General features: G+C 50.9%; 1 protein-coding gene and 2 long non-coding RNA genes across 5 annotated transcripts in view; 2 read left to right on the plus strand and 1 right to left on the minus strand.

Annotated features, from left to right (window-relative positions):
* The first annotated feature begins 1,115 nt into the window (after window positions 1-1,115).
* Window positions 1,116-4,769, plus strand: LOC308060652. Its single transcript, XR_013926820.1, has 2 exons — window positions 1,116-1,243; window positions 3,635-4,769. It is a non-coding gene; the product is annotated as an uncharacterized lncRNA (long non-coding RNA).
* The window catches only part of RAB11FIP5 (RAB11 family interacting protein 5), a 46,418-nt gene continuing 36,340 nt past the window's right edge, over window positions 4,093-14,170 (minus strand). For all 3 annotated transcript variants that reach the window (XM_080379527.1, XM_080379529.1, XM_080379528.1), the window contains exons 5-6: window positions 9,842-10,031; window positions 4,093-8,563 (exon numbers count right to left, since the gene is read on the minus strand). In XM_080379527.1, the coding sequence (XP_080235653.1) occupies window positions 8,354-8,563; window positions 9,842-10,031 (400 nt within the window). In that variant the 3' untranslated portion in view covers window positions 4,093-8,353. The remainder of the gene's footprint in view (window positions 8,564-9,841; window positions 10,032-14,170) is intronic.
* On the plus strand, window positions 8,493-9,041 carry LOC308060656. The gene is made up of 2 exons (XR_013926821.1): window positions 8,493-8,591; window positions 8,680-9,041. It is a non-coding gene; the product is annotated as an uncharacterized lncRNA (long non-coding RNA).

Here is a 14,170-nt window from a genome sequence, read left to right on the forward strand (position 1 = left end):
GATTAAAAATAAAGAATAGGAAACCTGGCAATAATAAGTTTACTTTGATGGAGACTTACTTGTCTGCTTCCTCAGTGTTACAATTTGTGGAGATCAAGGCAAGGTTGTGTGGGGTTGGGGGCAGAAGGGGTGCATACAAAGCGATCTCCAGAATCCTGTTCTCTAGATCAGTGGAGTAAGAAGTGTCTGGCCTTTCAAATGCTGGTGAAATTGTTTGGAGGATTAGGATCAATTCTCCAAGGAAGAGCAAAGGGCCAGCAAATAGACTAGAGATGCAGATGAAGCAGGAAGGGCTGTCGGGGTATAAAAGGAAGGCTTGGCGCAGCAGAAGTAAAGCCAACATTATAGAGCAGGTCAGAAACAGATTTTCTGTCTAAGAAGGAATTAAACAATATAACTGAATAAAAAAAACCCTTATTTTTTGCTATAGGGGGAAAACATCATAACATTTTGCTGTGGGGATGCTTTATGGATATGGTGCTGATTTTTTTCCCCCGCTCTCTTTCCATCTGCAAAACCAGTTTCCATTTTTAGGCTAATTCACCACTGATCCCCTTCACTGAATTTCAAATCTTCTGCAGCTTCAGGTAGAAAAGGGGCAGCAGAGGGGCCTGGTGCAGAGCCTGCCACAAGTACAATACCTCTGGTTGTGACCAAAGCGCATACCCCATCACAGCTGGCTGCTCGGTGAGTGAGAAGCTCCACCAGCTGCTGCCAGGGCAGGGAGCTTGTGCCATGCCCCGAGCCTGGTGCTGCCTTGCTGCCTGGTCTCAGGCTGCCCGCTGCCTCACAGCCCCTGCCCCTTGGCCATGTTTTCTTGAGACCGGGAGTCCTGTGGTGTCACTTGGGTTACGTGGGAAGAGGTGAACCATGTTTTACCAGGGCTTTAATCCACCGTGGGGGCAGACACTGTAACACACACCCTGAGACTGCACACCAAGGTGCACATACCTACCCCTTGCCCTGCTACAAGGCAGGAGTTTCCACCAGAACAAAGAAGTGTCATTTTCTCATTTCTTGTTCCTTAAAAATCAAGTTGTTCCTTCCTGTGCTGCACCAGCCTGCTCCCTCAGGGTTACAGGCTGCTGGCACCCAGCATTGCCTCTGCTGTTTGCCTTCTCCCTGCCTTCTTGCGTGCAAGCATGAAAACACAACTCTCCTCAGGAACACATAGATGATGAGCAAAGATCTGGTCCAACAACAAATCCTGCGTGCCAGAGCATACCCACTGGTCCTTGTACTGGTAATGGTTTGCTTTGCTTTGCTTTAAAGTGGCTGCAGTGCAGGCTAGGGACTGCTTGTGCCAGCTAGCCCAGCTGTGCCACCAGGGCAGGGTTTGGTTTCTCCTAGGCAGGGTCTAACACCACTTGGGAGCCCTACTTGAGAGGCAAAATAAAATCATTTTGCTGTGACTAATGCTTTACAAGGCAACTCTTCCTTTTCTAAAGGTTTCATCCTGTACTTAACAACGCAGCAAAATCTTTCCAATAAATATGGATGATAACCCAAATCCCTCTGTTTCTACACAAGGGAAATCCCCCTCCCTCCCATCACAGCTAGAGCCAGATAATTGATACAATCCCTAATGTTGACACACGAAATGTTTTGTAACAACAGAGGGGAGAGAATCTGTTTATCTAAAACCACATTTGGAGTGACATAAGACTATCACTTTTTTGGTTAAATACCAGAAAGAATATCAATTCTTTGGCTGATATCAGTCTAACCAGATCCATTTAGACTGACAACTCGCATTTCCCCGGTTTTAGGAAGAAGGAGGGGGGGGGTGCTTCTCCAGATCAACAACTGTTAAGTCAACAATGACATTTCTTTCCATTTTGTTTGGGGGGAGGAACAAGCACCCCAGCTGTTGAGTGAGCTTGTCTAGAAACCGAGTATGTTGGGTTTGCTTTGCATGGCCGGGTTTTCATAGCAGGGGGGCTGCAGGGCGGTTTCTGTAAGAAGCTGCCAGAAGGTTCCCTGATGCCCTATGGAGGGAGCCAATGCCAGTCGGCATTGCTCGGGGGGGCACGGATTTAAGATGGGGGGGGAAAAGTGTGGAACTGCAGCCGGAGAGAGGAGCGAGCCAGGGGGAGAGCAGCAGCCCCGCAAGCCCCCAGGGCAGGGACCCAGGAAGCCAGAGCAGCTCCAGGCACCAGAGCAGAGGTGCCCCCCAGCCTGCAGGGCAGCCCTCGGCCAGGCAGGCTGTGCCCCCCAGCCCGGCCGGGGGAGCGGCTCACCCCCACACACACAGCCCAGGTAGGACCCCACGCTGGGGCAGGGTGTGCCCGAAGTGGGCTGTGACCCACAGGCAGCTTGCACTGGAGCTGCTCCTGGCAGGGCCTGTGGTCCCCCGGGGACCCATGCTGCTGGGGGGCCATGCCTGAAGTGGTGAGGGACTGATTGCAGACCCCACTCCCTGTCCCCCTGCACCAGGTGCGAGAAGGGAGAGAATTCCGGAGTGGAGTTGGGCCCAGGAGGGGTCAGGGGGAAGATGTTTTTAAGTTTTGGTTTTCTTTCTTATTACCCTACTCTGACCGTTACATCTCCCTGGGCCCAGCTGAGGGCAGTCACAGAGCCAGAGCGGCTGGGGGGGCACCCAGTGCCCAGCCAAGGTAAAACACCCCACACCGAAGGCGATTTGGGGGTCTCAGACAGCCACCCCACACATGACAGCTGGATGTGGGGCTGGGCTGCCTGCTGGCTTGGGGAGAAAGTCACAGGAACACTTCTCATTAGCTTCCATCTGTAAAGCCAGATTTTAAGAAAAACTTGTGGCAGGCAGCAAAACTCAGGCTCTGAACAGCAAACCCAGTTCTTGCAGCAATGGGAATTATTTGCATCACTCCCAAGCCTGCGCTTAAGCCTTCAAGCAGGCAGAGAGATCTGATCATGCATGGCTGTTATAGCAGGACTAGGGTCTTAAAATCTCCCTTTTTTCTGAGCTGACAGCCTCCAGTGCCCCCAGCCTCCCCAAGGCTGCTGCTCTGCTTACAACCCTGCACCTCCGCAGCCCGGGGAAGCCCACGCTTGCCCAGTTGCCTCAGGCCAGCTTTTCTTAGGATAGTCTTTCAGAAGGTCACAGTTCAGCACCCCGATCCTGCAAAGCAGCATGCCAAACATTCTCCCCCCAGCCCATCCAGGCTCTCAGGGCTAACATGATCCCCCCTGACAGGTGCTGAGCTCAGTAACGGCCTGGCATCCAGCTGGATGAAAAATAAACCGGGATTAGAGCTAACGAAACTCTTCTGTTGGAGCAGCAAAGTCATTTATCGAAGCTTAAGGGGAGTTAATTTTTTTTTGAGGGACAAGGCATGAATGAAGAAAGCAGCAGGCCTTGAGAAGGAAAACAGCAGAGCGGTGGAACAGGTGGCTGGGATTAGGGCAGATGAGCTGGAGGCGAAGGTCTGGGCTGGGGATCAGGGCTGTGCTGGGCAAGGTCTGCACGGAGGGGCAGGCACAAAGTGCTGTGCCCACCAGCAGCAGGTGAGAGCTGCCTGTCCTGTGAGCAGTGGCACTGATGGAGCTGCGTGTCCTCACTGGGCACCCTGAGGCTGAACTCTCCACTGTCTAAGCTGTGACACGAGGCTCTCTTCCAGCATGCTGCAGCTCTCCTCTACAGGCTCTCTTCCAGCATGCTGCAGCTCTCCTCTACTCAGCTGCTGATTTCCCACAAATCCTCAGGAATGCTACACAGGGGCAAAGTCAACAACGGTGAGCAGTAAGGGAGCTGCCAGCATATCTGATCCCCCAGGGCAGCCAGGCCACGGGAGCCAGGCTCCTGCGGCTGCTCAGCACACAACACGACAGTAAAGCACGAGTAAGAAAGCTCAGAGGAGCTTAAACCCTTTGGGTGCACAAATCAGCTGAGGCAGGAGCAATATTCAGGGAGGAACTCAAGGCAAAGATGCAACACTTCCACCCCCAGCAGCCACCGCATGCTGGTGGAAGCGTGGGGACTGTTAACAATGCTGGAAAAGCTGCTGGAGAAGTTGGACACCATCATCCTACTTCAGAAAATAAACAGATAAATGTCACTCACTGTCCAAATGCTATCAGCACAGACGCTGTTGTCAATAAAGCAGAAGTATCTAGGAACAGCTTGAACAACTTTTATTATTTTTTTTAAAGTGCTTAAAACGTAAATAACAAGCTCTTTATAAACATTAGTTGCAACTATTAAAACATGAAACACACAGAACCCCTTCCTGCACGGGGAAATCAACAACTCCAAAACCCCCAGTGCTTACCTCTCCCATTTTGGGATGTTTTTCCACCCCGCGTTTATAACACAAAACACACAGCGGTTTCTTCACAGACAAGTCGTAAGGCTGAGTCTACATGACACTTCAGTATCCACATCCCTTCAGGTTTGTTCCAGTTTAAGGACACACCTCTGTGGTTCTCCTGGCCCGTGACTCTGGGCCAGAAGAGCCAGTCAAGGCAAAAATAAATCACTTGGCCAGAGTTCTTTAAAAGCAAGAAACCCAGCTGTGGGCTGACAACAAAGGCAGAGCACAGCTGTGAGCAACAGCACCCTGCAGAAGACCTTGTGAAACAGCTTGAGCAAGGAGAGACAGACAGACCAGGAGGCAAGAACACGGAGGCCTTGTTAGGGCCGTGTTTAAAACAGAACCAGTGAAAAGCTGCTGCTGGCCCATCAAAACTCTTTTTTTTTTTTTCCCGGTTCAGCAAAGAGCAACAGACCTCGGAGTGTTACGCTGCACACAGACCAAAGTGCCGCTCACCTCCCTGTTTTTGCAAATAAATCACTAAATATGGATATTTGGTACATGAAAAACTTGAGAACGTTTCCCCAGCTTCTTCCTCTCACCCCTTCCCAACGAGAAAATATCTAGGTCCTCAAAACCATTTTCCCCTGGTAACTTAAGAGGTTTTAACAAAAAAATTATACAGACTCCAGCTTAGTGCTGCTGTGTGGTGTGACAAAGCTTGCTTCTCTTATGCAGGGAATAAAAATTGTGCGTGGGGAAAAAACCCACACATTTGCAGGACAGTGGGGCAGAGAAACAGAGAACAAAGACAGAAGCATCTTTAAGTTGCCTTTTCCTAAGCACACATTGTCATTTGTAGACACCTCTGGACTTCTAAACGCTCAAGGACAGGCACAAAAGATCAGGGCAGCCTCTGCTGTCATCACCATTTTTTTTTTGCCGTAGCCTCTGTCTCACATGTGATGCCAAGGTATGCGTGCCATACCCCTGCTTCAGCCTTTGGAGACACTCCGCTATCATAAAGTCACGGCAAGAAGAGTGTTTTAGCTTCGCTTGCTCCAGCCTCCCCCGAGATGGCACAGGCTCCCATGGCAGAAGGCAGTTCGGGGACTGTGCTGCTCCACCGCAACAGAGGCAGGTGATGGGAGGAAGCACGTATTGCTGAAAAGGCCGTACACCAGATACAGCCTGCCATAGCTCTGAGATTAACTTTACATATTCAAGTGCATAACATTCAAGCTTTGGAGAAAAAAAAAAGGCAGAGCTGACTAAGGCAGAGAGGGAATTAGGGAGGTGGTGAAACTCGATGGAAGAGGGAGGAGGTACAGCAAGATCCTTATAAACATTGGCACTTGTGTGTGGGGAGCACCTACAACGCCAATCGCTACTGGGGCCCAAGTCCCAGGAAGCAGAAATTTTTCAGGAAGTGGAAAGCCAGCCTAGGCCCCTGGCTCTCATGTGAGATTTTGGCTCTCCCCCTTATTAGCACCTGTGAGACGTAAGCCTTCAACGCTCAGTGCCCCTGCCCGTTGGTGCGGCTGCCCCTTTGCCCAGCCCTCCTTCTCATGCCACGCCACGCCACTCTTGTGACACCAGACTGCCTTCTAGCTGTCCGCAATGCCTCCCTGCCCACCTTCAGGTAACAGCGAGAGCTTCTCCATGAGAGACAGGCACCCAGAAAGGGAATCTAGTTCTCAGGCCATGGGATCTTTTGATTATATAGGCAGAGAAAGGTTTCTGGTACTTTCTAAAATGGGAGAAACACCTTCCCCTCAGACCTTCATGTGTTTCTTACACCAGAAACAAAGTCCCCACACCTGAGACTTACACAGGGAAGAGGAACGTAAAGATGCAGGTAGAGAAGGGCAAAACCCCAGATTATTTCCTGCTAGGGGCAAAGGCAGGTGGGAACAAAAGGCTCATGGCCAGTATCTTCCCAGGTAACAAAACCTCCTCCTTATATGATGGTCTACAGGCTAGATCGGACCACTGTCAATGACAGCGACACCAGATCTCCTTTTCTCCCCATAGCTCCTACCCCAACAGCCTGCTTCTCCAGTCTCAGACTTGGAGCATGTCTTTATCCAGCTGTATTTTGGAACATTTTGGCCTGCTCTCCCCAAAGTGTCATCTCTTAATACCTCTACTTCCCATGTGACGTGAGCTGACAGAACTGCTAAAGACCAAAAGCAACCTGTGCACAGGGTGGAAAGGCTGTGCTGCCTGTGTTTACAAAGAAATTCACCTAGTTCAAATTAGCAGGCAAACAGAAAAGAAAGCTGCCCAAGATGGGTTGCGTTGAACTAAGAACTGGATTTCAGAGCCTTTTTTGGTAGGAAACTGCTACTGTCCTATTGCAAAAGGCACGATTTTTCAAACTCATATATACATTGAAGCAAGTAAGCAGAAAAGAATATGAAGGTTTTAAAAGAATCCAGTAACTTTGGCAAGGAGATGTGCAGGAGAGAGAACATGCCTTACATGTCAAGACGCTCAAATTCCACACCAACTGACCCTCCACCTGCAGAGGCACCTTCTCTAGCCCAAATCCTGGCAGAACAAGAGAGGGAGCAACCTTCTTCCTACACCCTTCCATAGCATCTCCAAATCAAAAGCTGCACTGTACTGCAGAGTGGCCAGGAGCATCACTCACCAACCTCAGGCTAACACCATCTATGGTTTTTAAACTGCATAACTTGGAGGCTTTTAGACAGTCACTGAACATCAGCAAGAAGCATTCAACTCCTGAGAGCGCTGGCCTACAATGCCTAAGGGTGCGCCCAAGCTGCCAGAGATCTGACGCTGGCATGTAGATGCAATACAATTCGAGCGGTGTTTGGTACTAATGCTGGCTTGAAGGGGGTCTGCAGCGATTACTGAATAGCTAGCTTTGACAGAGGGTGTTTGATGGATGCCTGACGGTAGTGAGCTTTATTGCAAGTGGTAGAGGCCACGATGCTTGTGAAGCTCTCTACACCTGACCTAGCAGGATGTCATGCATAGAGGTGGCCAGGCAGTCAGACATCCTTCTCTGCACACGAGCTTCGGTCCCGATGGCATCTTCCTGTTGCATTGAGAAAGACAACACAAAGTCAGTGGTGGTGGGCAGCCAGTGGAAAGGAACTCCTGTGGATGCAGGAAAGGGGGAAGCATAATACTGAGTAGAAAATTCAGCTGTGGTTTATGCATACAGGAGTCCCCCCAGGGCACACTGGTGCCAGACAGCCCAGTGACAGGTTGGGTGGTGTGCCAGAAGATCTCCTGCAGTGTTACTGGTGCACAAACCAGCACTGGCCCTTCTTCCATACTGCGAGTTCAGTTTTGAGCTGGGTAACTGAGGCAGCATCGTGACTCTGTGTGCAGGCAGCAAAGGAACCAACACCGCTCACGGTCAGGCAGTGATGTCGCCTTGAGTCCTTTACAGCCTCCAACTCCAGCACTGTCACTTTGTGTAGCATCTCCCACATGGTCAGGTACCGGCACAAATTGGAGATAGCTCTTCAGATGGGGACCCTTCATTTGGGGGTACAACACAGGGGGAAAGAAGGGAAAGAGGCATCCAATAGTAGTCCCTTCCCCTCACTGCCCTGCTGAGCCTGCTCAGCGAACAGTAACATGCTGGTAGAGCCTTGCTCAGTTTAAGCATCCCTGATGTCATCAACCAATTTAACACCATCCCTCAGCCAGGGTACACCACTTCAGAGAAAAGAGATATGGAAGAGTGTGGGCAGAAGAGCAGCAGTAGCAGGATGAAGACATGGGCAAGGTGGTTGGTTTCCAGTTCTCAAATGTCTGTGGACCACTTAAAGCATTGGCAGGACGAGTGCCTGAAAAGATGCCACTTGGTCACAATGACAGGAACCTAAGGAGGCATTGGCCTCAGGTGGAGGGCTCTGCTCCTCCCCATAGGGTGGATGACAGCCTATCACCCTATAGCTCCCTGGAGCCAGAGCTGGGATAAGCTTGGGCTGGGAAGGAGCAGATAACCTTTCCTGCTAAACTCGGTGAACAGAAGCCACTGGAGCCCTCTTGTAAGAGGAGCCGGGGGTGCAGGGACGTTTGCAGCGTGTTTATTGGAGAAGTGCTCTAGGCAAGTGAGGCTGGTCTCTGGGGAGAGGTTACTTGGTCTTGCTTTCCCCCAGTGGGATCTGGAGGAGCGTGGGAGACTGTTCCATGATGCGTACCAGCAGCTGGTCAATGTAGTTCTCTAGTTCATGGATGTGCTCCTCCTTCTTGCTCAGCTCCTTCTCTCTCTGCAGCAGGAGCTGGATGAGTTCATCATGGGTCAAGTGATAATACTTGGCTGACTGGTCCAGTATGGTGGGATCCTGTGGTAGAAACCAAGAGGAACATTCAGTGAGTCAAAACTGCTGCTCCCTTTAGCATCTGCAAGATGCAGCAACAACCAAAGCAACCACATTTTCTGTGTTTGTCTTCTTTTCAGATCTGACCTGATGAGCCTGAGACATTGTGCAGCTCTCAAGTCCTGTCTTTACAAAGCAGCTTTCCCACAAGCCATGCAGTCACCCAAAAATACTGGAGACAAAACAGCTGCCCAGACATCCAGCCTCCTCCTTATGGCTAGAGGTGACCACGGAGCACTTCTACCAGCTGAGTGAACCATTTACAAAAGCTTCCACAAAGACTGTGTCAAACCTCTCTCCCCCAACAGCTAAAAGCTAAGGGCATGGGCACAACAGAGCCCTTTAGCCTGGCATAATGAGGCCTGCCATTAGCTACTCCCCCTTTTCTGGGGCTTTCCCCTTCCCCAGTCCTCCAGCCGCAGGCCTGGATGATGGCAGAAGAGGAGAACTGAGAGCCAAAAAACCCTCCAGGAGCCCCCAGAGGACGAGAGCCCTGGGGGAGTCAGGTCTCCCAGCAGAGCTGGGGCTGCCAGACAGGCTGGAGCAGCACAGGGGAGCAGGCCCCAGACAGACCTTGGCCCAGGAAAGTTTAAATGCTTGTAACCCACAACCTGAACTACCTGCGGCACCACAAAGGGCTTTCTGGGTGCACCAAGCTCATGCTTGTCCTTCCACTCAGATGAACCCCAGCAGCAGCATTTTACATGTCAAGTCAGGCAAACAGAGTGGCAGTAGACAAAGGGAAGGAGAAGGCACCTCATGAGACCGTGCCCTCAGACATACCACGCAGGTATTTGGCATGCCTCAACACACCAGCATTTGAAATACAGCCAGGCAAGCAGCATTTGAGCAAGGCTCCAGGAAGCACTTTCCCTCTGCCTCTGCCAGGAGAAAAAAACCACTTCAGGCCTTCAATCAGGGAGCTATCACATCCTCCACCTTTCACGTCTTGTGGATAACCAGGCATTCACTCACACACTGTACAATAAAAACCCCAAATCAAGGCAAGCAATAGGAGAATAATGAGAAGGTCCAAAGATCAGGTCATGCAGGAAGGGAGGCCAGCAGGAGGCTGGGCAACCAGGATTCAGGATGTCAGTATTAATACACATGGTTCTGCTCACACTGTGGCAGGAACCCATTCCACATCCTCCAACGGCAGTTTTCTGCACTTCTGTCACCAACTACAGACCATCTCAAGCAGGTGGGAACGCAGCTCTCACCTCAGTGGCAGGTTCCTACCTTTAACTTCTTTGAGTCTGTTTTCTCCGGCTGAGAGGACAGGGCCACAGGCTGGACACTGCTTGTGGTGACAGTCTTCAGCTTCTCCAGGCCATTGCTCAGAGCAGTCGTCAGACTGGACCTGTGCTGCTGCTTCTTCTCACTGGAGACCTCTTGCACCGCAGCAGTGATGGGTTTCACTGGGTGAGGACTAAGGAGAACAAGAAGGCTGGACAGTTAACACCCTCCCAAGCTGAGGAGTGATGCTGCTAGCTCTCCCTATAGTTTTTATGGGGATGGGACCCACTTATCAAATTTAATCAGCTCCACACAGCTAAATTCTCTGTGTCTGTGTTGCTCAAAGCTTGCCTGCTCTGTGGACAGAAAGGAGAGTGAGCATCCTACAGTGCAGGCAGCCCACAGCGCTCTCCAGCACCATATCTGCCCAGAGATGAGATAACGAGCCCCAGGACATGTGTTCGGCTGAGATACAGAACAGATCCCCATGCCCACACCTGTGTTGCTCAGTCCACACTGGGAGTGCTGTGGGTCAAAACTCCCAGCTGCCTGGCATTAGTACAGCTGGGGAAATCTAAGCCAGGTCCAATGTAACAGGAGGCTGCTACATCCACTGCACAGAGGGGCATTTTGCTACCCAGGAGCCCCCAGATTACTGTCTGTGGTCACAACTGCTGCTTCAGGGATGCTCCTGCACCACTGTGCATCAGTTCCTGCACTGCCTCAGCCCAAAATCTGGACTCCACCTGCCTGGAAGACACCACAGAATTTGTCCCCCTTCAGCAGCCAAAAGGGAGGGTGAGGAGATTGTGTCCAAATGCACCTTCTCAGTCCTTGTAGGGGGAATTACATTTTCATTCAGTTTTGCCTCACTCTTCACCCAGTTTCTGGGCTTAAAGTATGTTTGCTTTTCAGCATGATGGAAAGAGAAGTGACCTGATGCTTCCTTCCTGCAAGGAACAAGCAGACCTGCACACCATACTCAGAATGAAAAGATCGTAAAATCTACTCAGGAGCTCTGCAAAGCCTCTGTGCTCATCAGATGAAGCAGCCACCCTGCAAAGGGTGATAATCCCAACTGCTGTGCATCCAAATAGTGCTGCAGGGGAAGGGGGACATCTTGCTCGCAGGAGCTCTTTACAAATGGGGACCTCAGGGTGTTGGTAGGACAGGTTGTGGGAGGAGGAACAGCACCCACAGTCACTGTGTGAGCCATTAGCCAGACTGGGAGAGATGCCTCCCAAGTCCAGCTTGTGCTGTAAGTGCTTGATTTTATTTCCATTTTGAAAGCAGAGCAGGTGGCTTCCAACCCTGCTCCAGGACAGAGATGATGGGTGAGGCTGGGACAAAGGCAACATCATACAAGGCATCAGGTGGGTGGCTCAAGTCCTCAAGGCTGGTGTCCTCATGCCTTGTCAATGGTGATGGGGTCAGGACGTACCAAGCGGTCTCCCCATCGTGCTCACAGGGCATGTCTAGAAGTCCTCTTCAACCACGATGATGCCTCTTGTCACCACTTGCTAGGAGAGAACAGCAATGGTAGCCACAAACCAGCTCCAACAAGCCAAAGGATCAACATCCTTTGTCAAAGCTGTCCAAGCATGTGAACAGAGCCCACAGTTCCTGGGCAGCTTGAAAGGATGGAAAGGAATCCCATGAACCTAAATAGGAGTCCCAGTGTCACGGGCTGGAGAAGTTGCTGTTCTGCACATCAGCCTCAAGAGCTCTCCACCGTGGACCAAACCTTCACCAGCAGAACTAGAAACACCATGGTACCATGTTACAAACAGTTGTGCAGTTGTCTGTTTGTTACGATGTAAAATGGGGTGAGGGTGAACTGGACCAGAGGCCATACACAGATCCTGAAAAACTGTCATTCTCAAATCCTTTGAAAAAACAGAAGTAATGAGTTTGCTTGCTTGAACCACTGCTAGCTCCCTTCCTAGCGCAAAATGAGTGGGGCTCACTGCAGAATCTGGGGAAGACAGCTCTAGTACCACAGCAGGACTTCCACCATTCCTCAAAACAGTGTCTGGGAAGGAGAGCTCTAGGGGAGCCTCCAGGACTGCTCCTCACAGCCAGGTCTGAAGATAAGCAGCCCCAAATGCCACAGTCGCCTCATGCATCCCCACAGCGAGCGTAAAGACTAAGACCAGAAAAGTATGGCTGCTGAAACAGGAGACTGAGACCCCTAAACAAGGGGTCTGTAGGGCACTGACTGGCCATCATGAACACTCAAACTATTTTAAACCTCTGAAGGGGAGCTCTTCTGAACCAAACTTACCAAGGCCACTCTACAGAATGAAGACCAGCAACAGCCTTGGGATGCTAGTGGGATAGCTTGGATGCATTCTGAAAGCAGGGGACACTTCCCACTGCAAGTCTGGGCACAGGCAGCTTTCAGCCCCATTGCCAGTGGGAATACATTAATTCCTGCAGAGCAGGAAAAGGTATTTATATTTAAAAAAATGTTATCCCATTCTTTCCTGCTGAGAGGGTAGGGTGCACAGAGCTTCTGCTGAGCAAAACAGGGGCTCTGCCCCCTCGACTTGTCCGAGATCCAAGAGGATCCAAAAGCAGGAGGCATTCCTCCACCTGTGTCCCGCCCCAGGATGGCTGGCACCAGTTACTTCCAGGGGAGCAGAGGTTGCTTCATGCCTTATAGCCATGTCTGAAGTCCTGATCGATCTGCCAAGAAGTTGGACCTGCCTCCATCTGCCGGTCAATGAATATGAACTTGAGAGCAGAATTAGTTGCTTACGGTGACAGTCTACGATGAAGCTTATTACATTCAAGATGAAACATCTCAGGGTTGCTGAGTGGCATAGCCAAGCCCCTCTCTGGGCAAGCCTTGCTGTGTCACAGCACAGCTTTCACGGACACTCCTGAGGTCACTGCTGAGCACAGCAAAAAACTGGGGGGGGGATCCCCCTGCAGCAACTCAGAAATTAAAGTCTTCACCATCCCATTAAAATGCTTCTCACAGAGCAACAACACAACAAAGGACAAATCCAAGAAAACCAGTCTCTTGTGGGCAAGCCGCTGTGCCTGCAGCAGCACACAGCACCTGAGGGCCAGACCTCCGTGCAGAAAGTGAATGATTGAACGCAGGATCAGCAGCCTTTCCCCCAGGTCTGTATGTGGATGTGGCAGCCACTCACTGAGCTGCAAGGGCTCCACAAGGATTACATTTAGATCACACAGACTGGCATATGATTTAATCTGGAACCTTGTTTTCAGGACAGAACAATTCTGCTGCACTCCTGACATCAGGAAGGCACAAAGCAATGTGCACCAATACCACCTCAGCACTTGTTGGTAACAGGATTGGGGATGTCACAAGTACCATGACATCCTGCAACAGTCACACATCTGAGTTCCCAACTGATGGGAAAGGAGCTGCACAACTGCTGGGCTCCTCCGAGACAGCAGAGTCCCCAAGGCACTGTCATGGTCTGTCCTTTAGGTCCCACCTGTACTGGGCGATGTGACCTGAGATACCTTCCCACTGGTGAAGGCAGCATCCCACTCTTCCCCAGAGAGCAGAAAGGGAGCCTCCATACACTTCAGTGATGCAACTGATGCTCTGAGCACACACCTTACCCCAGAAACACTAGTTTTGTGGCAAGAGCCATCTCTCGCCATAGGAGAGAGAGGAAAGACCTGCAAATCTAATCCCAACAGGTGGTCATTGTGACCAGGCAGTGCCTCAGCCAGACTAGGCAGGAGGTGTCACTCAGATACACAAGTCTACCACTTGACTTGCCATCTTGAACAAGATGACCAGCAGAGAGCCCTCTGGCCACTCACCAGTGACATGGGACATCTCACTCACCATGAAGACATGGGACCCCACACCCAGCTTCCATCCCTCCCAAGGAGGGCACATAACCCCAGCACACCAGACTCTCAATAATCCACGCCAGATACCAGCTCCTCCTTCACCTGAGGAAGACACTTTTGTCCTAGCTAAGCCTTAATGCCTGTTCTAAGTTCAAAGTCTGTCCTTTTTCCTACCGTATCTTTTCTTTGTCTGTGTGCCGTCCTAACAGGAGGTGATTCCAGGACAGGGAAGCATCACCATGGGGACCTGGAAAAGGACCCTTCCAGTCTTCCTCTCTCCCCACATGACAATTAGTCACATCTCCCCAGTCTTATAAAGTAGTGCAGAACCTCAGAGCCTTCCACAGAGACCTCAGGAAGTCTTCAAAGGTAACTCTTTCAAAGGTTCATCAATCCCAGCAGCACGTATCCAAACCATCCGTGTTTTACAGGTAGAGAAACCAGAGCAGAGATGTTCAAGGACTTCTCAGACGTGTATCATGACAGAAG

The sequence above is a fragment of the Falco punctatus genome (assembly GCF_963210335.1).
Source record: "Falco punctatus genome assembly, chromosome: 1".
Taxonomy (NCBI): Eukaryota; Metazoa; Chordata; class Aves; order Falconiformes; family Falconidae; genus Falco; species Falco punctatus.